The following is a 27,835-nucleotide window of genomic DNA, read 5'->3' on the forward strand; positions in this document are numbered from 1 at the left end:
AGAGTGCATGAACTTACCCACTACACCGCTGGGCCAGTTCCAGATAATTCTATTTTTAATTAGTGTGAACTTTCAATGGTATATATGTGGCCGCCATACATATGGTGATTAACATGCAACACATCAATAGAACATCAGCAACAAGAATCTTGTATTAGCATTCAGATAAGACAATAGCATGGTTCGTAGTACTGCAGTTCCCAGTGGAATCATAGTCCAGAGTAGTTCAGGCATTTGGAAACCTCTTTTCCATTATTAAGTTGCATAAGACAGTCAAACTAAACTAATAGCTGTTCCAAATTAATTGATGAAGGAAGATAGGGAATAGGAAATAGGGAATAAAGGAAATAGGAAAGGGAATAAAACAAAGTCAGATCATGGTATTTTTTTTTTTAACACAGTCAATGGGGCTGTGTTATTAGCAGAGGGTAATTAATTAGTCCAGTGGTTATGGAACGCCAATAGGATTGGTTTCTTGTACAGTGGACACCTTTTTAAGGAAACAACTTATGTAAATTCTCTCACCCTGTCCATGCTTAGGCAGGCCAACTGTGTGTGAGTTCTAGATTCTTATTCTAAGGGACGACCAAAACAAGTTTAAAGTGAGGGGGAAAAAAACTGATGACTTGAATTTTTTTCCAGTTTTTAAAAATTGCTTCACTTTGTACCTGCTTTGTAAATGTTTGGCTAAACTTTTTTCTTTATTTTTCACATTTACTGGTTTCAGTAGCTCATGATTGCCCTCAGAATAGAGAGAACTGGCCTCCCAGCAGAGGGATCAATGTCAGGGTATTTCTGAGTAGACTGGAAATTGGAAGTAGCACCAGGAGTCCTTCTGTGACACCAAGGGGAGCAGCTTGTGTTTTGTTTTGTTTTGTTTAAAGATTGGCTTCTGAGCTAACAAATGTTGCCAGTCTTTTCTTCTTCTTCTCCTCCTCCCCAAAGCCCCCAGTACGTAGTTGTATATTCTAGTTGTGAGTGCGTCTGGTTGTGCTGTGTGGGACACTGCCTCAGCACGGCCTGACAAGTGGTGCCCAGGATCAGAACCGGCGAAACCCTGGGCCGCTGAAGCAGAGCGAGCGAACTTAACCACTCGGCCACGGGGCGGCCCCTGGAGTTTTTAATAAGCATGGAAATATTTGCTTCCTAGAGAGCGATTTGAGTTCAGAGACTTTGAGGGTGTTCCAGGCTCAAGTTTTCCACCAAAGCTGTCTTTCTTTTCTTTCTTTAAATTTTTCTTAGGCATTTAGTGCTTCTGCAAAGCCCCAGACTGATTCTCAGGCCCTGGAAGTCCTCTGTGTGTCCACCCTACCCGCCACAGCTATGTACAGTAACTTGACATGCTTAACTTTGAAACAGAATTGGAGTCTGACTTTTCTTTAGCTTAAAGATCACTGGTTAATAAATTCTATCTAATCCTTATCTTTTTTTCAGTCTAAATGTGGGGAAGTGAATGAGGGAATTTGTAGGAAGATGAAAATGCTGAATTTTCTCCATGTCTTTAAACTTTGATTGGTTCCCGTGTAGTCATTCACCTGAGTAATAACAGTGTCACATGAAAATATTAATTTTATTAGAATAGTGCACCTCACTAGTTATGTAATGTTTTGTGTCAAAAATAAGAGGGAAAAAAACTAAGAGAAAGTAAGGTTTGACTATCAACTGTTAGGGGGACGTTCTAGCCGACTTACAGTGTGGTGGTGATCTGTCATTCCTCTTCCGTGCCTGTGCTCTTCCACCGCTTCTTCACATGAAACATTCTCAGTTTGGGAGATCTCTTCCGGCTCAGTGAATTCACCACTGTTGAGAATTTCTTTTCCGGCACAATTTGGACTTCTATTCTCTAACAAATACCTAGCTTTGTGAAAACTAAATATGACAAGCTCAAGAATAGTGCTACTTCGTTTTGTAAGAGGTTTACTCTTGATTAAAAGTTGCTTTGGTAACTTAAGGATTTTCGTTTTCTTGGGTTGGTTAATTTGGAGCAAGTATCCTCACTTTCTAGAGTATATGAGCTATAAATTTTTTGTAGCTATAGAAACTTTTTGAGACTATCTAATTTAAATATTTACCTCATTTTTTTTTTTGAGGAAGACTAGCCCTGAGCTAACATCTGCTGCCAATCCTCTTTTCACTGAGGAAGCCTGGCCCTGAGCTAACATCTGTGCCCATCTTCCTCTATTTTTATATGTGGGACGCCTGCCACAGCATGGCTTGCCAAGTCGTGCCATGTCCGCACCCAGGATCAGAACCAGCAAAACCTTGGCCACCAAAGCGGAACATGTGCACTCAACTGCTGCGCCACCAGGCCGGCCCCTTACCTAATTTTTAAAATGAGGAAACTTAGAGAGGTTCGGTGAAGTGGCCAAATTCATGGACCTGGTGTTTTCTTTTCTCTTTCTTTCTTTGCCTGTGTGCTGCATCTCTTCTTCTATGTGAGTACTGAAGCCTGAAGGAATATTACTTTATTCAGTTGGTGAGGACATACTATTTCATAGAACTTACCATCCTCTCGATTTCTAGTTCAGACCCCTGCCCCAAAGGTGATGGAGAAGATGGTTTTAGTCGCATTGCTGCCAGGAAGACCTGGGCAAATGGCCAAAGCAGATACCTTTTGTACTGAAGCTTTTCATTCTCCATTTGTGCATGTCTTACCTACATCCTGGCAATCTAGTGTAACCTAGACCCCAAGTGAAGTTACATTCCTGATAATCCCTCTTGGTTTCCTTCTCCCAATTAGTACTAGCAGTCACTAGTAAGATTACATTCCAACTGAAAGAAAGCTATGTCATTATGACGTAAATGACTGATGGTTGACCCTTCAGGACATATTTTTATTTTTTAAAAATGCTGATGGTTATGTAAATGAACTTTTAATTTCTAGACTGAGTAGAAAAGCTACTTGTGGGAAGATAGGTCTCCTTGATACTCTTGGATATTCCAGGCTGTTGCCTCCCCTAAACCCAGTCAGTAGGAATAAGGGCCATTTTCTGAAAAGCTGCGGACTCATCTCATGATTATCAGTGTTTCTTAGGAAAGAGGAAAGAGGAAGTATATATTTTCCCTAAGAAGTGCAATCGTATATTAAGCTCTCCAAATACATTTTAATAATGAAAATGTTAGCTAAGAGATTGCTTCCATGATTGAGTAACATTTGGACTTGTAAGATGTAGACTCATTGGATAGAGCTATCCTCTTTTATTTCATTCAGAACTCTGAATCTATTCCTTTTCTCCTCTAAAAGGAAACCCTGAAGCAGGTGAAAATTGTCTCAATAAACAACCCACTTGTTTTCCTGAATGTGAAGAAGTTTCACACTGATCTAATAAACATAATCCAAAAGGAAAATGCCAGCAACCTGCTACTGGATGATATCAGCAAGGTACGATCAACTGCTTCATGATTACAGTGTCATGCTACAGGTAACAGGCAACCTTATATCATGACACTAAAAAACGTATCATGTAAATATAATGCATTGTAAAAGTGTTTGGAGACCTCTCTCCTCAGCAAAACCTTATATTGTATTTTACTTTTTATCTGATCCTTGTAGTTAGCTTTTAGGTAATCACTCTTATTCAATAGTTCCTTCATTTCTTCATTCAGCATATATCTAAAGGACATGTGTACTAGGTACTATAACCTTGAGAAGAATAAATAAGAGAAATCATTTAGCTTAAAGGACCTTTTACCAAAAGAAAGAAGAGTCAGATCCAAATTTAAAAGAGATAGACTATGATAAGTGACTTCAGAGAAGTAGAGTGTTGCCATCATTATAATGACATTATTATAAAATGCTAGCATTCTTTCTCTCCATAAGTTATCTCAACTTATGTGCATCACGATGATTTCATGTAAATGAGCTATCTGTGATTGTTGGAATTCTTAAGCCCTCCACAACGTTAAAAGAGCATGGACTTTGGAACTAAATTGCCTGGGCTAGCCACTTACGAGCTGTGGGACCTTAACAAAGTTATTGAACCTTTTGTGATTCAGTTTCCTCATCTGTAGTTGGGATGATAAAATGAGTTAATATATACAAAGCACTTAGAATAGTGCCTGTCCTACTCAAACTGTAAGATCTTAGCTAGTATTATTAGTTTGACTGAGTACAAGTAGTACCCTTTCCGTGAAGCTTTCCTTGACTATACCAGATCACAAAGATCTCTTTCTCTTGTGTCCTTGAACATATATTATCTTCCAGTCACTCAGGTATATAAGAGATCTTGACCCTCTCATTTCTGGTGTCTCAGGAGCTGTCTAGTACTGCATTCCTGACCTTTGCAGCTTCATGCTTCTGCTTCTGGGCCTCATACTGATCTGGACCACAGAGGTCCTCAATACAAGAAAGAGATATATCATTTGCTGACACAATGCAAAATGAAAATGTGAGGTCCCTTTTTCAACCATTACTAAGAATTTCAAGATGGCAACAGCAAATGGGAAATCCTTCTAAGCGTGGAGCCCTGTGTGATTACGCAGGTCACAAGTCCATTCAACTGGCTCTGCCTATATATCTCCAGACCAGTCTTTTCCCCTCACTGTGGTCTTTAGGATGTCACTTTCATCAGATTATTAGGAACCACCAAATGTGATTTTGGGTTGAGAAGAACTTGCTCTCAAGCCAAAGGCAGAGATACATTCCTAATTGTTCAATTGGTATACTAGACCTATTTCTTTCACAAAGCCATGCTGCACCTTGTGGCAATGTTCAATTGTATTGTGAGACAGGTAGGTTCTTGTGGCTGACGTAAGCTCACAACCACCATGCGTAATGGTATTGTGGAAAAGTTTGTCCAGAGTTCCAAATAACTTAATCAACCCACAAGAAGTTTGTAGTCTTATTTTACCAAAATATAAATTTATTCCTTGAAATGATAGACTACTTTTTGGGCTTTATAATATCTAGTAGAGTAGCTGACATGAAGACTCTTATAACTGTTTATTGATGGTCAACAGTATTTTCCTTAGAACATTTTCCTGTAAGACTAAGATTGCTCCAATTTGTTTTCAGAAGTTGAAAATTGGCATGTGCTTATCTTGTAGCATATTAAGTCAGAAGTAAACCTCATTCTGTGAGGAGGTTCCACATATATGATTTTGTTTACCTGGGAACTGAGAAATTTGAGTCTAATAAACAAATAGAGTTCATTGAATCTAGATTATTGGTAGGTAATCACAACGAAAGTGAGTCTTTAACTTAGAACTCTATGATGCTGAGAAAGGATTTGTTGAGACTGAGTTCCACTATAATGAAGATGATGCAAATATTGTGTGTATTTACATACTATGAGTTTTGAAGGACACAGAGGGATTCAGATAGTAATCTTGGAGCCTTGCTGTCTGAGGAACAGGGAATAAACCTTTATTCAGAATGGTTAAATGGATGGTCTTGAGTAGCATGGGGGCTCTTTTGGGCGTCTCATGTTATTCTTTTTATACACTGTCTGTCTTGGGTATCTATTTCTTGTTTTAAGGCCTGTGCACTTGTTCCAAGTTAAGTTTCAGAGAAATGAGTCTGCGTCAATTAATTTCTACTACAGCTTTGCCTCCTTTTATCTGGCTGCGCACAGTGGTCTACAGTTCTGTCTTAAACTGGAGTGCTCTGCTGGGGCCTCAGTCTTCTCTTCCGCACTTTCAATAGATGGTGGTGAGGAAAGGGTATTTAAAACACCCTAGCACAGGGAAACTCACATCCTATTCAAAAAACAAACTAAAAATGATTGCCTGTTTTTTTTATACTGTGGCAATATACTTCCTATATTTCACCATTAAATATCTCCCTGAATGCGGAAGCTTAGGAGGATTTCAGGGTGCTAGTATTTGGTTGATTCATGCTTATTATTGTATAGGCTACAGATACTCACATGATAATATTAATCACCGTTCTGTGGCCTCACTTTGCAAGAGAAGTTTCAATTTGCTGTCTATGTAAAATTTTCTTTTGCTCAATGTATTTTTTTTAAATAGACTTTATTTTTTTGAACAGTCTCAGATTTACAAAAAAATTGAGAAAGTATAGAGAGTTCCTATATACCTTGCATCACACAATTTCTGCTATTATTAATGTCTTGAATTAGTGTGACATATTTGTTATTATCAATGAGCCAATATGGATACGTTATCATTAACTAAAATCCATGCTTTATTCAGATTTCTTTAGTTTTACCAAATATCCTTTTTCTGTTCCAGGATTCCATCCATTATATTACATTACATTTAATTGTCCTATCTCCTTAGATTCCTCTTCTTTGTGACGGCTTCCAAGACTTTCGTTTTTTGATGACCTTGACAGTTTTGAGTAGTACTGGTCAGGTATTTTATAGAACACCCCTCTATTGGAGTTTATGTGGTGTTTATCTCTTGGTAAGACTGGGGATATGTGTTTTTAGGAGGAAAACTATAGAGGTGAAGTGCTATTTTCAACATGTCATATCAAGATTACATATAATCAACATGATTTATCACTGTTGTTGTTAACCTTGATCACCTCATACTGAATAAGGTAGTATTTGTCAGGTTTCTCCACTGTAAAATTCTTCTATTTCTCTCCTTTCCATATTGTTGTCTTGGGAAGCAAGTCACTACATGTAGCCCACACTAAAAGAATGTGAAGGAACTGGCCCGGTGGCATAGCTGTTAAGTTCACATGTTCCACTTCAGCGGCCCGGGGTTCACCGGTTCGGATCCCAGGTGCGGACATGGCACTGCTTGGCAAGCCATGCTGTGGTAGACGTCCCACATATAAAGTAGAAGAAGATGGGCACGGATGTTAGCTCAGGGACAGTCTTCCTCAGCAAAAAGAGGAGGATTGGCAGCAGATGTTAGCTCAGGGCTAATCTTCCTAAAAAAAAACCGGTGTGTGAAGTTATGCCCCACCTCCTTGAGGGTGAAGTATGTACATAAATTATTTGAAATTCTTTTTCACAGAGATGTCAGACAAGGTATTTTTAAAAGGAGGAAAAGGAAACTCACATTCATTGAATGTCTTTCACGGGCCAGCCTCTTTAATTAGGCTATCTAACTTAGTCATCACCAGCCCCATGATGTAAGAGGCATTACCTGAATGTTACAAAAAAGAAAGGTTGAGACTTAGAAATGTAAAATAACCTAGTGGAAATCATACAGCTGATAGCTGTCAGAGCCATACTTAAAATATATAAGCTGCACCATTGAGTAGTAGAAGAGAAAATAGTGAGATGTTCTCTAGTCGGCCTGTAAGATGAAAACTGATTTCCCAGCAGAAAGTATAATGTAGCAGTTGGGAGCATGAGGTTCAGAATGGAGAGTCACATGCTTTGGTTTTAGCCCAGGTTCTTACTAGCTTCGTGACTTTGGTCAAGCTATGTAACCTTTCCATCGTCTGCTCCCTCATATGGAAAATGAGATTAATAACTTAATAGTATTGTTCTGAGGATTAAATAGTTAGTGCAAAGTCCTTGGCATATAGTAAGAACTCAAAAATATTGATTACTATCATCATCATCATTAATAATAATAAGTTATTTGAGAAGTAGATTGCATATGATCTTGTTAGAGGCATCAATTACTGTCAATTGCAAAGAAGTTTAATTGTAGGATACAGAGTCATTTTTGTTCTCCAGCATTTTCATAAATCATGAATGTTTCTCAAGCATTTTCATGGACCTACAGATGAGCAGTTAACTTTTGTGTAATATGAAATATATGGTTAATGGCTTTCTCTCAGAGAATGCTGTGTTATTGAGATTAATGTCTGGTTGGATATGCTACATGAAAAACATACGCAAATATTTAGTTCCTGACCGAAAATCAAAAAAACTTAGTCTTGTAGAAAATGTTCTAAAGAAGATAGTCTAACTTGATATCATAAATTATCTACTGAGCTAATATACTCTTAGAACTAAAGATCATTTTATTATTTCAGTTTGTTATACATATCGTTCTGAAAAAAAGACTAGTGAAAAATCATTATTAGAGACTAGGTTTTTGTTATTTATGCAGAAAAGAATGATGTGCTTTTTTCAGAGACAGAAGTGAATTTCTTCAATGTTATTCTTCTTTGTATTTGTTTTCATTTCAGTGTGAACAAAACACCTTGCTCAGTCCTCTATCCAATGGCAACTGCAGTGGTGAGTTAGCTTGAAAAAATATCTAAGTGTTCTGCCTTAAATATTCATCAGAGAATGAAATCTGCCCCTTCTTCTCCACCTCTGCCTCCTTCTTCTCTCCTCTTTCTCTTCTTCCTCCCTCTACTCTCCCCCTCCTCTTTCTCCTTCCCCCCACTTTCTCCTCCTCTCTCCTCCTCCTCTCTTCCCTGCTCTGTCCTTCTCCCTGCTCCTCCTCTCTTACTTCTTTCTTCTCTTCTCCCCTTCTCCTCCTCACCTACTTCTTCTATTCTTCCTCCTCCTCCTCCTACTTCTTCCTCCTGTTCTCTCTCTTTTAGAAGTAAATTTATGTAAAGATGTGTAGCCCTACACAGGATGAAGGTGTAAAACTTTATTATGAGACATTAAAAATACCTGAAACACTTACTTAAATGATATTTATAAATAAATGAAGGGAAATGCAATGTCCATTAATTAGAATACTCAATATCAAAAGATGTCAGTTCTTGAATTTATTTATAGATATAAATTTAATCCCAATTAAAATTCCAGTAGGACATTTTAATGGCAATTGATAAGTTAATTCTAAATTTTGTATGGAAACTTGAATGGCCTAGAATAGGCAAGACTCTTGAAATATACGAACAAGGGCGAGAGCATGTTTCCTTAGTGATCAAAATGTTTTATAAATCTGTAATAATCAATGAAGTGTGGTATTGGTTCTGAGATAAATGAACAGATCAATAGAACAGAGTAGAGAGCCCAGAGAGGGGAAAAATCGCACATATGTTGGTGTTTGATTTGTGACAAAAGTAGCACTGCAGGGCTGTGAGGAAAGGACAGTCTTTTAATATATGATGAAGAGACAATCGTGTATCCATAATGAATGAAATTAGACCTCTACTCCACACCATATCCCCAAATCAGTACCAGGTGGATCAAAGTCCTAAGAGTGGTAGACAACATACAGAAGAGAATGGAGAAGAATATATATACAAGAAATGTAAAGCATTAATCATAAAGACAATGATCATTAAACTTCACTAGACTATTATTAACAGCTTTTCTTTACCAAAAGACACCATATAATGCATGAAAAGATGAGGCCAGAGAGGAAGAAGATAGATATGACATAAAAATGGAGAAATGATTGCATTCCCCAACAAATCAAGGAGCAAGAAAGAAAGCAGATGATCCAATAGAAAAATGGACAAAAGACATGAACAGGCATTTCACAAAAAGAGACATTTTCAGGGCCAGCCCAGTGGCATAGCGGTTAGGTTTGTGTTCCATTTTGGTGCAACAGGGTTTGTGGGTTCGTATCCCTCACATGGACCTACACACTGCTCGTCCAGCCATGCTGTGGCAGCATCTCACATGCAAAACAGAGGAAGATTGGCACAAATATTAGCTCAGGAACTATCTTCCTCAAGCAGAAGGAGGCAGATTGGAAACAGATGTTAGTGCAGGGCCAATCTTCCTCATCAAAAGAAAAAGGGAACATTTTCAAATTTACCAATAAGCATATGAGAATATGCTTAACTTCACTATTATTATTCTTAGTAATTATTGGGGAAATTTAAATTAAATCCACAATAAATAGCTCTTCATATATATAATTAGTAAACATTTAAAAGTCTGATGATACCAAGGGTTGGTGGGGATATAAGTCAACAAGAAATCTCTTGTAAACTGTTAGAATCACCTTGGAAAACAGTTTGGCATATCATATAAAGCTGAAGATATACATACATTATGACCAGCAATTCCACTCCTAGTTATACATCCTAAAGAAATGAGAGCTTATTTGTAGCAAGTTACATAAACAGGATGTTTACACAGTACTGTTTGTAACTATCCAAACCTGGAAACAGCTCATATGTTTAAAAAAAGTAGCAGGTGTAAATAAACTTTGGTATATTTGTACATCTGAGTTTTTATTTGATATGTTTATTGCATGGTATACTTATACAGTCATGAAAATTGGATGAGTCTGATAAACATAATTGGGTAAAAAAAAAGGAAGACAAAAGAAAATATAAAGTTCTAATTCCAGTTATGTAAACTTAAAAACCAGGAAAAGCTGAGCAATAGTAATTTTTGCACTTCTAAAGACGATAAAGAAGGAATCTCTTAATATTTGTACCTGGAAAAATATGCAAGATTCTTCATAGTAGCTTTGTTTATAATTCCCCCAAACCTAGAAACAACTAAAATATCTATTAACAGTACAATGGATAAAGAACATATGGAATGTTTATATAAGAGAATGAAATACATATTATATCTACTATATTATATTATATTATATATATTCTAAATAGATATATGACATAGAATAGAATAAAGTAAATATTATATAACTATATTAATCAATTGCATGACTCACATCAACATGGATGCAACTCAGATTCAGTTTCTTTAGTCTTTTCTGACTTCTTGTGGCAAATTTACTTTCTCCTGCCTTGTGCTTTTAAAGAATGCTTATCTAATACTGGTATAGTATTTAATGATAATTTCTTCAGTGTCTTTCTCTTCCGCTAATCTTGAAACTTTTTAAGGACCTTCTCACCTCTGCATCATTAGACCAGGCCCACTTTGCACAGAATGGTAGCTGATGGGCGCTGTCACCTTCACTGTATCCTTTTGAAACCTTTGGCACCCAGTGGCCTTTTAATAGTAATCAGAACTACCTGACCAGAATATTTCTTCCAACATCCTACTCCTTTTCCCTCTTCTAACACTCCAAAGTATCCTGGGTCCTCACATCTCTCCTTCTTGTTCAGGAACACCATCCTGCTCTCACATCCTTGTGCTTTAAATGCTAAGGTTACATTTACTGCTCATGTTCTTTATTTCATCTCTCAATTTAATTACCAAAATATATTAACTCTTGGTTTTATCACTTTGACGTTCTTACTCTGTGACTCTGATTCTGTCCTTAACTATGTTCAAAATGAATTACTGAAACTTTCATATTGGTTTTTTTTTTTCCTATAAGATATTCTTGGTTTTATTCCATGGATAGAAAATACCCAGTTTCCTGTGCTCACATCAGAAAGAACTAATAGATCAAGGTACTTCCTCAATTACCAGAGTAGAGTAGCCTGGTAGCCAACTATATTCTATATGAGCCAGAGTAGCCTGAGAATCTTCTCAACATGGGGCTGCAGAAGCAAATGGTTAGAGTTAACATGCAAGCTGCGATGTAATTGCCATCATGGCTCTATTCTATTCTATGATATAATGCAGATTAATCTTAAATCACATTTGCTTTAACATTCCTCTTATGCTTAAAAAATTATAATGATTCCCTTCTGAGGATCAAGTACGCACACCTAAACAGGGCACCTAAAACCATGCCCAATCTTCTCAAACTGCTTTCTCTTTTACAACACATTACACAAACCCTCCGTCCAAGTCAGACAGATCAACTCATGGCCTCCTTGTCTAATTTAACTATCCTTGGCTTTGCCTTTATTTGGGTTCTCCTGAATAGAGCCATATCCCTTCTCTGCCAATCTACATCTTATACTTTCTTCAAGGTTTAATAGGGAAGTAAAGTAAGTTGAAGGGACACACTCCTTGGCAATCCCTTTAGGTAGAAAAAGAAGTCAACCAGACCCATACAGGGCAATACATAGTTAAGTGCAGGCTGGAATTCAATGTCTTCAGCTGTAAAATGGAGATCATTGTAATAGTAAAACAGAGAGGCTACCACATGCTTTAGTCAATCACATATTACCTTATATAGTTATAGAGTAGCTTTATTTGTGTCTATTCTCCTTATAGCTAGATTTTTAAGGCAAAAAGTGCTAAATTTCCATTGCATTATTCTTCATTCTCCAATGAACACTTGGTCAATGAATGAAAATTATAATGATAAATAATATTTGTATAGCAATTCACAGTTTTCAAAGGACATTCTTCTTAGTAACTCTGTAATGGGTAATAGGTAAATACCACACTTTCCTTTTCAAGTAGATAATAGGATACTCTTCATTTTACTGGTGAAGAAGTTGAGGCCCATAGGAGACAACTAACTTGCTCTGGATCATGCAGTTTGTTAGGGACAGAGGCACAACTCAAGTCTCTGTTGAGGGCAGGCATGCATACAGAAAAGGGTGCTTAAAGCTGGGATTTGGGAGTACTGATCTGAATGCAGTCTGCAGGCACACAAGCTGGAAGGATGAAGTGGTGCTAACCCAAGAAAATGAGGTGACGGCATCATCTTCCTCTGCTTTGGTCACAAGGTTATGAAAATGGAGATAGAGGATGGGCTTAAAAGAGATTTCAGCATGTAATGAAAACAGCTGGCACTGTATGGGTATTTGGGGCAGGGGGAGGGCAAGGCAAATGATTCTGAAGCTTTGAAACTCTCAAATGGGGTTAGTAGGGGACCCAGTAGTGTACCTAAAAGAGAAGATATGTTTATTTTGAAGGATGGTGAATTTAAGATACTGAGAGGTAGTCCATGAGGCATCCAGTGGACTTTTGGGAGCACCAAATAGATCTGGAAGTAACTAAAGCAAAGGGAGCCATTAGCTATGCAAGGGAATGGGAAAGAGAGAAGAGAATAAAAAAATACTCCCTCGCCAACAATCTACAAACAACCAACTACAGATTTTTAGTTGAGCACATGATTGTTTAATCAAAATATTTGAAATAAGCTATATAAGTAATAAGATGGAAGTCATATTTCTCTAAATGAAAACAAAAATTGCTCAAATGTGGAGAAATCTGCCATTACCATGTTTAGTAGGATGTGTCCCAAAACACTTTAGTCACGTTATGCCATTACCAAGAGGCATAGTGCCAGTGTATCTCTTAGCATTATGATTCTCCAGGTCCACCTCTACCACCTTCTCACCTGCTTATCTTCTAATCATCCTCTAGACCTCAGTTCACAAGTTCCATTTATCTTTCATTCTTGCATTAATTAATGCATGTCTCTGTTTACTCAGCAAATATTCCTTTTGTTTGTTTGTTTTTGTGGAGGAAGATTAGCCCTGAGCTAATATCCATGCCAATCTTCCTCAATTTTTTTTTTTTTTTTTAGTATATCAGCCACCAGCACAGCATGGCTGCTAACACAGCGGTGTAGGTCTGTACCCTGGATCTGAACCTGGGGCTGCCGAAGTGGAGCATGCTGAACTTAACTGCTAGGCCACTAGGGCTGGCCCAGAAAATATTTCTTGTACTTACTGAACATCTACTAAGTCCTGGGCACAATGCTAGGTGCTGCACATTCAAGGGTGAAGAAAGCCGGCATAATTTTTGCCATTATAGATCCTGAAGTCTAAAATAAGCTCCCTTTCCTCACCGCCATCCACCAAAACCCCAAACCAGCAATCCAGATATATTGACTTCCTATTGCTGCTGTAACAAATTGCCACAAACTTACTTGCTTAAAACAACACAAATTTATTGTCTTACTGTTTTAGAGGACAGAGGCTGAAATGAATTTTACAGGAGAAAAATCAAGGTTTTGGCAGAGCTGTATGTTTCTGAGGCTCTAGAGGAGAACCCATTTATTTCCTTGCCCTTTTGAATTTCTAGAGGTCCCCTGCATTCCTTGGCTCATGGCCTCTTCCTTCATCTTCAACCTAGCAGTGTGGCATTTTTAAATCTTTCTCTGACCTCTTCTTCCATCACCACATCTCCTTTTCTGACTCTGACCCTCCTGCCTCCCTCTCGTAAGGGCCTTTGTGATTACATTGGACCCCTCTGGATAATGCAGGATTACCTCGCCGTCACAAGGTCCTCAATACAATCAAATCACAAAGTCTCTTTTGCCATGTTAGGCAATATATTCATAGGTTCTGGTAATTAAGATATGGACGTCTTTGGGGGCCATTATTCTGTCAACCACACCAGGTCATTCCTGTACATCCTAAGCACTTTCTGAATAATTTTTCCAGCCTTCATAACAGTTCAAATTACTTGTTCAGCTGACAGGTTTCCCACCTTGGTTGTGAGTCTGTTGAGGGCAGAGACCATCATCTCTCTTGTTCACCATTCTGCTTGCCGTTCTTAGGACAGTGCTTAGAGTAAGCACCCAATACATCTATATTGACTGACTGCTTGAGTGAATGAATGAATGAATGAATCAACCAATCAATGAGATATTCAATGGTGTGTGCACATGTTTCCCAAAGATAGTATTGTGGTTTGTCCTAAATATTTCTTAGCTCCTTGTTTTCTTGAGAAGTTAGAGATATAAACCTGCTTCTGAATAATTAATTGATATCAACAGAAAATGCCTTCTTTCAAAAAATTGAGTGACTCACAGACTGTCAAGAATCTTTTGAAGTATATGAAAAGCACTCCTAAATTATGCAACTATGAATACTTTTTAATTAAAGGAGCTAATGAATATTCCACAGGAAAGAGCTGGCTTCCACAATCTGGAGTTAATTGCCCACCCACACCTGATGGTTAATTTCTTTCTGAAATGTTGTTTTTTGTGGATAAAGCCCATCATTTCCCACATCCCACATGGGTATAGATTAGGTGTCTCCTTTGCACATGCTCCAAGCTTACCTCACTTTACCTAAGGCAGGATATTAGCTGTGTGTTCACTTTACTCTTTTTTACCACGATGTGATTTTTATTGCACTGGTTAATTTACTTGGAAGCTTAGAACACAAGGTTTTAGCCATAAAATCAGTACAGTGGCAGAACTGAGAGGATACTGGGTAAAGGAAAACTTCACTTATTTGGGGGAAAATCTCAGAAATGTCCACTGTATTTAAATTTTTATTTGAGTGGATTGGTAACTTTACTTTAAGGATGTCTTTTTTATTTACAAAAGACATCATGAATTGCTTCTATTAAAATAGCTTAACTAAGTTATTATCCACAACTACAAGACACAATTCTTTTGTTTGCTTTATTTTATTTTGGATGATCTGAAAATAAGCACATATTTTGATTAAAGAAACAAGAAAGAGGCGACTTGGATATAAAAATGAAGAACAAAGCAAGCACACTCAGAGACGATGGAAGCGGAATTTTTGTATGACCTCTGATAAGACCCAAACATTAACAATCTATCACCACTTAAATGATGAACTAATTACCAGAAAATAGAGAGAATGGAAAGTATAATTTACAAGTGGAATAAATGTGATAGGTTAAAAAAGAAAAAGAAAATTGTTTAAAGAATTTTCTGTACCTTTTTACCACCAGTTTCCAGTTATTTAGATCCAGTGATCAATGTCTCTAAATGACATATACATAGATTGTTTTTTCCCTGTAATATTAAGTTCAGATTGACAAATAAGTTTCTTATGAACTAGTAGTGGCTCCCTGAAGCACTGAGTTGATAAAAATTTTAAGGTCTTCACTGGCCTCAGTGGAAAAAATTCCCATGATTGATTAGCTATGTCTGTCTGGCTAAGGAATGGGTGTGATAGAACTCATGCTGTGTAGTTTAGTTATAGATAATAACTTATGTAGCTTCTTTCAAGAAAAGCAGTGCATTGACATTTTCTAAATAAAACCATTGCTGATATTTGTCAGATTACAGTTTCTTTTTACCAAGCCTCTCTTGTAGATATTACCAGTGACAATCATGTCTTCTAGTATATAAAGAATAGGCTTACAGATCTCAGAAAAATACATAATTTCATTAACTTTTAATTTTGGGGGGATTGAATATTAGTATTAAATTTTTCTACATAAATTTTTGGACAAAGAATTTTAGATTGTAGCTTATTTTGAAATATGTATTATATTATAAAAGACTCGTATTTTGTAAGAACAGCTCTCTTAAAAGATATGGAAAAAAAGACTTTACTAATTTTGATATCTAATTGTGTCATCTCTGTGATTTTAAGATCTATTGATAAGGATGTCAGTGTATAAAGTCATTTATTTAATCAAAGGCATTAGATTTTTTTTAAATTACCGATTGATTATTTTCTTTATATTTAAGAAGAGTATTCACATTTAAGCAGTGATATGCTAGGAAATGTTTAACAAACAACTCTTGGAGTAGAGAATAAGGCGTGGGGTGGTGGAGAAGCACTGATTTATAGCATTTCCCAACTTCCATTATGTAAATTTTTCTATGACTGATTCCAAGATGTCAAAAGAACTGCTAGAGCTGGCTCTGACCCACTACTGCCTTTAAAGAATGAAATAAATTTTGTTTTCTGAAACAGATATGTTCACAAGATTCTGCATAGGAACCCTTCAAATATTGAACTCCATGGTACACTGCAAGCATGATTAATCTTACTAAAACTTTTTACATTTAATTTTGTAAGAAAATGCCTAATCAATTATATATATATTTTATATCATATGAATTATTGAATTTTTCTGAGAAAGCTTATCTGATATTTAATTGTTAGAGATTTTTATACTCTGAAAATTCAATAAAACGTTTCCAAATTGGATAAAAATGTACTTATGAATTATAAAAAACATGTAAGGAAATATATGTCACAGATTAAATAGTGAGCCAAACGTCTTAGCAACTCTTTTAATATTGATCTAGTAATTCTGTTGCTGTAACTCTAAACAAAGTGGACCAAAAGTATCTATAAACTAATTAATGTAGCGCCAACCTGTGTGTGTGTGTGTGTGTGTGTGTATTTATGAGACTAGGAGATGGAATAAATACCACTTCAACATTCCACTGTTTATCTTTGCTTGGAATATGAATTTTTTCTTTTTCCTGTGATCTTAATCCTCTCCCATCTCTGATAATGAGCAGGGGCACATTATATCCGAGGGTATATATAACAGCCCTTGCGTAGTAAAGATAGGTCCTATGTTTAATTAGGCAAATAGTGAATGATAATGAATACTACTGAGTGGTCAGTGGATGAGCCACATTGTGGTGACTTTCCATTTTGTATGAGGTTCTAATTTACCATTTTAGGCCAATGAAAACATAGTCTAAATCTGTTCTTACTGCTTAGCCCTCCTTCCTATGGGAGAAACAGGGAAATAGAAGGCACTACTGGAGTGCCTGGCATGCAGTAGACCCTCAATAAATGTTGCTTGAATGGAAGCAGAAGAAGTTTGAGGTCTCAAACTATCATTAGTGTTCAATTAAAGCCATCCTTATGATTGGAATGCCTGCATTTCCATATCATTTCTACTTTTTGGAATTATGTATATCCTTCAAGACTTTTGCATGAAGCCTTCCCTGATCACTCCAAAGAGACTTCTCCTTTGTGTATTTAAATGCCCATCCTTTTTCATTTTTAACATCTATTATTTATGTACCAATCCTATCCGTGGCACTCAAGGATAAGCTCCTAGAAGAAAGGAATAGGATCTTACATTTGTATCATTCACTACATTTCAAAAATTTCTTGAACAAAATACATGCTCTATATTTATTAATTCAATTAGTAAATATGAATATAGATGTAAAAGTGAAACTTGGAAACAGATCCTATACCTGAATACCACTTTTCAAATACACTGAAGATTACTTTGTAGCATTTTCTCCTTTTCCCAACAGTTACTGCTATATATAAATGTTCAGTGTATATTCTCTATTTTCTGCCTGGTTTTACCTCTAAGCAGCAGTTTTTAAAAATGACATAATTTCCCCCGACTTCCCTTCAATGCTAATTGAGAAACAACCATATTCCCACTTTTCTGTAGTCATTCTATGGCAAAACCACGGGCATTTTAATGGCAAATCTATTCCAATGAAGAATTTATTTTTTCAGAGAATTTCATAATAATTAATGAATTGGGGTTTATTTTCTATACTTTGCCTAGTGATGGTGGGGGAATCTTAGCCTACATGGTCTGTTCTGAGGGCCACATCACTCCTTAGAGTGACATTGGATATGGCCTGTCACTGTTTAGAAATGTGTCATTTCACACAAGGAAAGTGTAGCCCTGGGGACTTCAGTGAAAAAGAAGTCATGAACTCCTAAGTAGAAAAAAAATAAAAATTTTTCCCATCAAATGCATTCAGAGGCAGATTTACCATGAGTTAAATGAAGCTTGATTTTTAGGGTCCCTCACATAGATCCCTTCCAAGGCCAAGGGACAAGCTCCAGCAGTGAATCTTTTCCTTAAAGTGTGACTCCAAAACTGTATAAGCTTCAGGCACCATACAACAGGGCACACCCATGAAGGAAACTGGCATCATGGGAAGAATACCATTCAGAATGTCTAGATGCCTTGATTCTAGTCTGTGTTTGGCACTAACTTGCCAGGTATCCCTTCAAAATCATCTGAACTTGCTTCAGTTCATCTGTCTGTGAAATGATACTGTTAATTAACATATCCCGTCTTCCTCTTTGAATTATGAATAATTATCTGAAATAACATTTGAATAATCAAAAATCAAAGAGTTCAGAAATAATTAGCAATTAACTGAAAAGTATAAAAATTAAAAAGTGTCTGAAATTAGTCTTTCTAAACACAAGGCCACTGTTATCTTCCCACCATTCAACAAAATCAGCAGCAGAAATCTCTAAGAATTCTCCCTAACTCAAATCTATGTTCCTTCTACAGAAGAAGCTTCACAGCCCTGCCAGAATGAGAAGTGTTCTTTAATCCTGGATTGCAGTGGGTTGACCTTTTTTGACTATTCTGGAGTCTCCATGCTTGTTGAGGTATTTAACACAGCTTGTGTCTGGATTGATTCTTTCCCTTCTCTTCAGTAACAGGGTTTTTTCACCACTTACTCTCTCAGCTCCAGGGTCTTGACCCTGCTTGTTTCAAGACCTGTCTCACTCATTCTCACCAAAGGACGCAGAACTTTATGCCTCCCATCACTGTAGATTTCTTTTCAGGAGCCCTCATCAAGCTTCTGTGTGTGTGTGTAGATGTATGGAGGCCAGGAGTGTGGGTATTCACATAGGGTTGGAGAGAGAACAGAATATAGACTCGAGATGTGGTAGGCATAGCACATGATGGGCAGTCAGCTTACAGACTTCTAGAAAGGAGAAGAGTCTCCTGCATGAGCAAGTGGCCTTGGTGATGGCAGGATGTTCTTTTTCACATCCTGGCTGGGTACAGTTTGACTTGATACCATCCCTGTCTAAAATAGTGCCAGGAGCAGGGGCTTTTCCCCATTCTCTGGAATGATAGTGCTTATTTCTCCACCCCATGATCTTCCTGGAGTCTAGATCTTGGGGTGTAAGAAATAAAACTCTGTTTTAAGACTGACATAGCTCACAAGCCTCCATTTCCATAGACAGAAGAACCCCTAATTTTGCCTATTCGAGGAAAATTCAGACACTTCTGGAAATTTTTTCTTTTTTTTTTGAGTAAATACTGAGTCAACAAGGAATGTACTCCCTTTCTTATTTCCGTGTGCTCTCTCCCTCAATACCCTAAATATGGAGGGAGGGTCTTGAGGCCTGGACAATGCCTGTTCTTTAATTCTCCCCAGTCCTCCAGCAGCTGCTGGGTGTGGCTCTCAGGTTACCTTGCCTTTGGGTGTTTGCTCCCAGGTATTCTCTTGCCCTGGCCTCAGACAGTCTCCCTCTATGTGGCTTTGTCTTCAGCCAAAGACTTAATCAAAACCTAGGAAAATTTCTGGAACTCTTTCTCTGCATGTTTCCCTCCTTCCTATTACTCTCTTGCACAATTTCACCCACCCAATCCTTCCTGAAGTAAAGTTCTGTCTGCTCAGCTCAGTGAAGCTGCTGCACTTTGTTTGGGCCCTCCCTCATCATGCCACCGCCCAGAAACTGCTTTGTAGCAGAAAGCTGAGATGGTTGGAGAGCTCACCTCATTTGTTCTCTTTCTCTCAGGGAACTCAGTCCTGTGCTGCCTGTTACCATTGTCTGAAAACAGTTGTTTGTATGTTTTTATCTGGTTGTAAGTTCCTACTTATTTATGGAGGATGGGATAGTTTTATATTAGTTACTCATCGTGGCCAGAAGTCAAAATCAGACTTTGACTTTTAAAAAGTTAAGACCAGTAGTCTTAAATGGTCTCACATTGTGGATTTTGATTGTTTTCTTGTGGTGTTGCGTAACTGTGTCTCTATTCATTTACACTTTAAATTTGAAATGTCCAACCTTTCAAGGTCAAGGGAGTACAAAGGTCAGCCTTAGCATGACTTTCCTATGGAGATAAGGGTAGAATGTGTGGAGGGGACGCTGCTCAGTGTGTGACTACTGCCTGAGAGAAGAGACTCAGCGACACTAGCTGTGAGGTGTTGGGAAATCATCTGACCAGGCGGGCTCTCAATTTATTCATGTTGTAAAAATGAGGAGGTGATTTTGTTTCAGAATTAGCAGATATTCAGAAAACAAATTATGCAAAACAAATGAATCTTAAATATCCTAGGCCTTAAATCTAGTGGCTACTTTTGGTAAGTCCTCCTTTTCCCCATGTAAGACCCTTTTATTTTCTTGTTGTTCACTATAAAATCTGCACAATTTGGCACAGGGTTCAACCTGAATACTCTTTTTTTGCATCTAAATCTAGACTGTTAACAGATAGTTCCTGTTCATTGGAGGGCTTATGTTTGGCATTTCTGTTTACTCTGTGTTGCCAAGGTCTGCAGGAGTGCTCTTAAACGTGGGGCATAAGGATCATCTGGAGTGCTCATTTAAAATGCAGTCTGCCAGGTCCTGGTTCTGGCCCAGGAATCTTCCTCTGAAGCAACCATAGGAGATTCTGAAGCATGTGGTCCAAGGATCATATTTTGAGAAACACTAGACTAGGATTGTCCTTTTACTGGGAAAAGGCAGTATGTATATTTTTTGTTTAATAGTATTTTAAATTTATTTATGAATATGCTCTAATATTTATTAGCCTCTGTCTCTAGATATTGCAGATGAGGACTCAGAGTTAGCAAAGAGGAGAAAACAGTTACAATTTCCTACTGAGTTTAGGATCTAAGGTTGAAAATTCAGAGGAATCCAAATAATCCAGGTACTGGGCATGTTGAGAAAGAGCTTTTTTTCATTCATCTTAATGGTTTTAAAATACTACACAATATAATGATGAAGTAAATCAACAGATGCATTTTATTTTTAAGTTGGCAGAAAATGACATTTGCCCTTGGCTTGGTATTTTCCATTTGTATATACAAAACTAGCAATTTTGCGTCAGTTTTCCTTTTAAACATCCTTATTGCTATTTGGTTTATTTCATCACAGTTACAGTAAATTATGATGTATGTTAAGGATGTAGGCTTTAAAGATAGGTAAACCCTGGGTCCAAATATTAGCCATCAAACTAGTTCTATGATCTAGGCTTAAGTATTTGTTTGCTTTTTCTGTAAACTGGAAGTAGAAATATCCACTTCATCAAGTTGTTATGAAGCTTAAAATGACATGTTGCATATAAAGCACAAAGTGTCCAGAAGTTAGTGAGTACTCAATAATGTTAGCTTCTATTATGTGTTCTCACTTTGCAAAAGTCATTTCTTAAAATGCAAAGAATGTCATTGCAACTGGTACTATTTCTTAGTTCCAGCCACCCTGAAAGAGGGTCCAAAGTGAAGAGCCGCAGAGTCTCTTCAGCCTTGCGTGTCTTCCTGCTTTCTCATAACCCTCTCTGGATGATTTTCTTAGTCACTTTAGTGTAAGGAACATTCTCCTAGAGTTATAGTTTGAAAGAAATGGAGTGACTTCTGTTTATTCCTCTACTTAGGACACTGGAGAGGTCAGTGAACTGGAGATTAGGTTTATCAGCACCAAGAAACTACCTGTAGCAATGTGTTTGTGCTTCACTGAGCTTAAGAAAAAGTCAAACACTGACGGGTCACCCTGAATTAATCATTCTAAATTACAAGGAAAGGAGCCATTTGTTCAATGGCATAGTCTCAGTCCATGTGTTATTATTTGTTTGTTGAGTTGCTTGTTTATTTATGCTCAGAGTGATACATGGCCTGTTATTCCACAATTCTTCTAACATGGAGAGAACTGTTTGCTGCTGGAAGAATATAAGGGAGATCTTTGGATGTATCATGCACACTCTTCGAATGTGTTATAAATGCTGCTTTCTACATTATATATGTAAGATACATCACTATTATATAACCAAATCCATCCTACTGTAACTAAAACTTTTCGATTTACTTTCACTGAGTTTCACGGGCTGATTTTGATCTGGGTGAATTCAAGATCAAGCCCTTCAGTAAGCTGTTCTTCCTTGAGCTTTCCTAGGACTTACATGAGGCACGAACCTAAAGTGTGCCAAGCAAATTAGTTAGCACCTCTCATCTTGATGGGCCTTTAAAAATGGAAGTTGGGCAATCAAACTTTGCTTTGATTATAGTGAGCTTCTCAACTTACCATCCATGGATGGGATTTAGAGAAGATGCACATGAAGATGCACAAATTGTTGTAAAATATTAAAGTAAGCAGTAGGTCAGCAGTTTTCATCATTTTGAGAAATAAGTCTTTGACTTCCAATACCATAAGTTTGACAACAATTTTCTATTATTCTTGTAGGGAAGAAAAGGAGATGTTTTTATTTTTATTAAATGAAGTAGAAAATGTAAGCAGCCAAACTTAGTTACACAGAAGGCAAACCCCCTGCTGCATCCATCTTGGTGTGCTGAGTCTCTTTGAGAAGCCTGCCAGAGTGTACCCAATTGTGTAACAATGCCTCCCTCTGGTGGTCTGACCAATCATAAACATTGGCTTTTTTTTTAACTAGAAATTCTCCTTCATTCTGAAGCCTACCTCATTCCTTCCTGCCAGCTATCCTCAATTAATTGTGGGTATGCTATTTTAATTCTTCCAGGTTTACATGGACTGTAAGAACCAGAGTGTGGATGTATCTTTGGCCCATTGCACAGGTAAGGACGGGAGTGCTTTTGGCTAACCTTAAATGTGATCCTTCTGCTGCCCCATGTGTCCCTATATCACTTGTGCTTTCTTGTAGCTTCCTTGATAAAAGCAATGAAGTACCATGGAAACCTAGACTCAGAGAAACCAATTTTTTTTGAATCCGTGTCTGCTGCAATAAGTAACATCCATTCAAATAAGGTGAGTTGAACAAATGGGCATGCAGGAGTTATAAGAAAAATTGGAATGTAGAATTGGGGCTTTGCATTTCTCATTGCCTATTACCCTAGTGGCATCTAAAATCTGTTAAAATGTCCCCCCCCCCCCCGAATCCTCTGCCACAAGTAAAGGAATGTTTTCATTCCTTTTTTGGACCAGTTAATGAACACTGTTTAATAATTTGGATTTTCCAAAAATATTGCTTCTTAGGTGATTTCGTGATCACCTATTAAGTGCAAACCTCCTGCTTATAAAATAAATGCTTCTTCCAGGATCTGCTAGCCCTTCAGTTACTACTCTTGTTTGACTATGGTACTGGCTTAAGAGTGGAGCCAGTAGGATGTGCTTATTTCTTTCTCTTCTATTTCAGAATTTGAGCAAACTCAGTGACCACAGTGAAGTCTGAGATGCTTTTGTGGCAGCACAGCTCTTATCTTAAGCAACTGCCGTGAAGAGGCCACACACTAGCATTTTGCACACCCTTATTTGCTGTTTAGATTCTACAGATGACCTCCACCACAAGTATGATGCGACTTCGTAACCACATATCTGCTGGTCAAGATTTGCCAACAATTTTTTCTAATTTTTGTTAGTAAGCAGATTCACTTAGCGGATTATTATATAGTTATTTTATAAAAATCAGTGCACATTTAGTTTTAGTGTAGTGAAAGGTAAAGATGAATTTATTTCCTTTTACCATAGTATTTTGTGTTGTTTTATTTCTGTTTTGTTGTAAGTTAATTTATAAAACTGAGAAACCCTTTGTCATAAGAGATTTGGAACATTTGCAAGCCATTTGTATAAATCCAAGATCATCTGTAATTATACGTAAAAACAACTTAGCAAATGTGGCATTTTCTCCTACCAAAGAAAGGCGTTAAACATCAATAAAGTTGTGTTTCTTTATACAATATGATATGAGATTCACAGAAGTCAAACAAAAACAAATGACAAACTAGAAACCATTGTTCTGCACACCTTTTCATGCATGAAAATCTTCAAGAATGTTTTCACGATAACTGGTATCCCAATGAAGCCAAGTTCTTGACAGTAGTCTGTTTTGCTGTGAATATTGGAAATGCTTAGGATCGTAAGACCTGATAGCCCTAATTTCCACATTCCATGTAAAAGTCTCTGTTTTCAGCTTAAGGTTTGCTGGAGCCAGAGAATGTAGATGTTGCACATTTTCTATTTTTTCACAAATAAGATTTTTAGTTTGTTATGGTGAGGAAAATCGGCCCTGAGCTAACATCTGGTGTTGATCCTTCCCTTTTTCCTTGAGGAAGATTGTCCCTGAGCTACATCCATGCCTATCTTCCTCTATTTTGTATGTGGGACACCTCCACAACATGGCTTGATGAGTGATGTGTAGGTACGCACCTGGGATCTGAACTGGTGAGCCCCAGGCCACTGAAGCAGAGCATGCAATCTTAACCACTATGCCACTGGGCTGGCCCCATACAAGTATGATTTTTAAATAAGAAAATACCACCAGTAGAATAGCCTTGTGCTATTTCAATATAGGATTAAATATAATAGTTTGGGACTTTTGTATTTCAGAGAGACAGTCAATATAATACTACATTTATCTCTATCCGTATTAGATAGATAGCTGGATCTCCATAGTATGTTTTTCTTTTTCTTTTGTTAGAAGAGAACTTGGATATGTGATTATCTGTAAACCCACCAAACCAACACAGTAATTGACAAATAAACACCACAGGTCAGGCTAACCTATATAAGCTATTGTTTTCATGCTTGTTCATATTTTTTCAATCACGTACAATTACACAGTTTCATATTTTTATCTAGCAATTTGATTTACTTATGAAGAAATCTCAGTTTCAAAGATAGGTGTAGATATATAATTATGCTTAAGTTTTAAGACGTTTTAGCTGTTGTAGAAATTATCAGTATAACAAAAAGCCGAGTACTTTAAAGTGAATTTGAGAAATAGGTTGAAAAAAAATTAAAAGACTGATAATTTAGGAGTTTCCATGAACATCTGTAAGATTAAATTCTAATGCCTACCAGCAATGTAACAGTCCCTAGCAAATGTATGGTAAACATTCATATGGCTCTTAATTTAAACATTAAGTCCTAGGTAGGACAATGTAATAAAATGAAAGCAGAATAATAAATGTTTCGAATTCTCGTAACTTATTCCGCCGTTTCAATTTCATTTGACATGAACTACAAAGAATAGTCTTTGTCCCACAGGAAGCCTCAATCCATTCATCACTAATTGAGATTGAAATGGTGAGGCCAACTTTCATTGCCATCAAATACTGTTCCCAGAAAAGGTGGAGGTAATCATTGAAAGTAAAATTTCCTCAGAGAAAGTAATTTCACTCTGCTTTATCCAATTAAATTATTCCCAAGGTGGATAGTGGTAACATTCATCATCTCTAACCCATTGGTCATTGACACTTAAACATGAGTTCAGCAAAGTTAAAAAAAGAAAATTTATTTTCCTGTGTATAAATTGATATTTTTCCATGCAATGTTGACCTACAATTAAATTCATGTACTGCAGGCATTTTCTAATTTGTTAGAGATTATGGACCCTGGACAGCATTAAAATCAGTGTAGTTAATCTATGGATGGTTTGTTCTATTTTATTGTTAAAGCTGACACAGTATTGTCTGAGCAGATGTATTTGGTGCATTTCAGTGTTTATAGTAAAAGTTTAATGGATAAAACTTAAAAGCCAATAACTTTGGTGTCAAATGTTAATATTATTTTCAAAGTAAAGGAAGACCAAAACATGCACCATATATAACCTTTTATTTTAAAGCTTATCCTGCATATCAAGGTCATAATGACTGTTGACCTGGAGGAACTCCCTAGGGGAATTGAGTTCTGAGGGCCCAATAGTTTAATATGAGTTTTAGACACACCAGATTCTAAAATATAAGTGTTTATTTCAAAGTAGGCATTAACAACACAAGAACTATATGATCCTGATGCTAGAATGTTTTTAGTCATGCTGAATTATTTTTGTGAGATCGTTTTCTTTTTATATGTGATAAACTACTTCCGTATTACTTATGGCAAAATAAAATTGGAAAAAATTAAAATTGACCTATAAGAGAGTTAAGGACCTGATAGAGTAACATATATAAATTAACCATAAAATATATAACCAGGAAAAGACTGTTAACATTACATTTATGCAAATTAAATGCCCTTAAATTTTACCATTTGTCTTTCATTTTAAAGGTTATTTGCCCCTGATTATGTGATTCAAGTGTTATAAGGTATAACTTGAGCTACTTTGCAGTAATTTATTTGACAGATCTCTATTCTACAAATGTGTAATGTAATGAGGAAAGAGATCTTTCTTTTTTAATGAAAATATTAATGTGTTAATACCCCTTATGGATAATGTTTGACATTTAGTGATTACCAAAATATAAGTATGTTGTTGAACATACATATGCCTTAGAAATTCACATTCTGTTTTTTGTGGGATGATGACCTAATAGAGAATACGCTTTTTGGCAATGACTCTCTTTCCAGATTGTAATAGGGAGTTAAGTGGTGCTTTCACAATCCAAAGATTTTTAGTTAAAAATCATGTAGTCTAATATGCTGTTCTTATTTTTTTATATTTTTCAATGCATTTAATTATCTTTTTAATAATTCTTTATACTAACTCAGCATGTAAAAACCAATTTACATAGAAATAAATTGAAATATAACTATTATGCTTAAATGGATTTGTGTCTATTGTTTCAAACTATTTACTCTCCTGCAAAGCAAATAATACATATTGCTTTCTTAGACTGCCCACAGAGTATTATGTGTTTAAAATTCATGGAAGTATCCATTATTCTTGGCAATTTGTTCTTACAAAATTTAGACCTAGGATTGTGAGGTATTCTGCCTTAGTTTATGGAAAGCTGATAAGGGCACGTTTTGCTGCAAGACTACATTTACACAATCTTTTTTCACAAGGTTTATCTCCTTTTTGTTCTAATTTTAATTAATGTGTTAATGTGTTAATGAAATTAATTTTAATTTCTTATTTGTTTGGGTTCTTCATTTGTATGCTGTTGTTTGTTTTTCCTGAGTTTCTAGGCTGAGTGCAGTATTCTTCAGCATTTTAAAGGTTACTCCTCCAAGGACAAGAAGATAAGATGCTCTTTTAGGTGTTGGAAATACAGCAGTGAATCAAACAGAAAAACAATCTCTGCCCTCATGGAGCTGACATTCTAACAAGGGAAAACAGAAAATAAATGGGATAAATTTCAAATAAATTTATTATGAGTTAAATGATAATATGTTCTAAGAATAAGAATAAAGAAATAAAAGAATAAATCAAGGAAAGAGGTTAGGAAATATGGCAGAAAGTGAAGATGACGTCCCTGGACAGGGTGGCCAGAAGAGTGACTGATGGGAATGTCGTAGTCAGCTCATGCTACTGTAACAAAATACCACACACTAGGGGCTTACACAATAGACATTTCTTTCTCAAAGTTGCGTGGGCTGAGAAGTCAAAGATCAAGGTGCCAGCTGACGCAGTTTCTGGTGAGGGCTCTCTTCCAGGCTTGTAGATGGCTAACTTCTTGCTGTGTTGTCACCTCATAGAGAGAGCATGCTCTCTGGTGTCTCTTCTATAAGTACACTAATCCTATCAGCTTGAGACCTCACCCTTATGACCTTATTTAACCTTAACTACCTCCCTATATGCTCTATCCCCAAATACAGTCACGTTGTGGGTTATGGCTTCAACATAAGAATTTTGGGGGGACAAAATTTAGTCCATAGCAGGAAGTTATAAAT

At 36.7% G+C, this 27,835-nt stretch overlaps 1 protein-coding gene across 9 annotated transcripts in view; it reads left to right on the forward strand.

Moving 5' to 3' along the window:
- SLC26A7 (solute carrier family 26 member 7) overlaps positions 1 to 26,915 on the forward strand; it is a 125,452-nt gene extending 98,537 nt beyond the window's left edge. For 3 of the 9 annotated variants that reach the window (XM_014853414.3, XM_044744077.2, XM_014853415.3), the window contains 6 exons: positions 3,245 to 3,382; positions 8,063 to 8,111; positions 18,585 to 18,685; positions 22,785 to 22,839; positions 22,926 to 23,029; positions 23,418 to 26,912. In XM_014853414.3, the coding sequence (XP_014708900.1) occupies positions 3,245 to 3,382; positions 8,063 to 8,111; positions 18,585 to 18,685; positions 22,785 to 22,839; positions 22,926 to 23,029; positions 23,418 to 23,453 (483 nt within the window). In that variant the 3' untranslated portion in view covers positions 23,454 to 26,912. Of the gene's footprint in view, positions 1 to 3,244; positions 3,383 to 8,062; positions 8,112 to 18,584; positions 18,686 to 22,784; positions 22,840 to 22,925; positions 23,030 to 23,417 lie in introns of all 9 variants that reach the window. The other 6 variants (XM_044744078.2, XM_044744083.2, XM_044744081.2 and 3 more) reach the window with 4 other exon arrangements.
- The last annotated feature ends 920 nt before the right edge of the window (positions 26,916 to 27,835 follow it).

The sequence above is a fragment of the Equus asinus genome, chromosome 12 (genome assembly GCF_041296235.1).
Source record: "Equus asinus isolate D_3611 breed Donkey chromosome 12, EquAss-T2T_v2, whole genome shotgun sequence".
Taxonomy (NCBI): domain Eukaryota; kingdom Metazoa; phylum Chordata; class Mammalia; order Perissodactyla; family Equidae; genus Equus; species Equus asinus.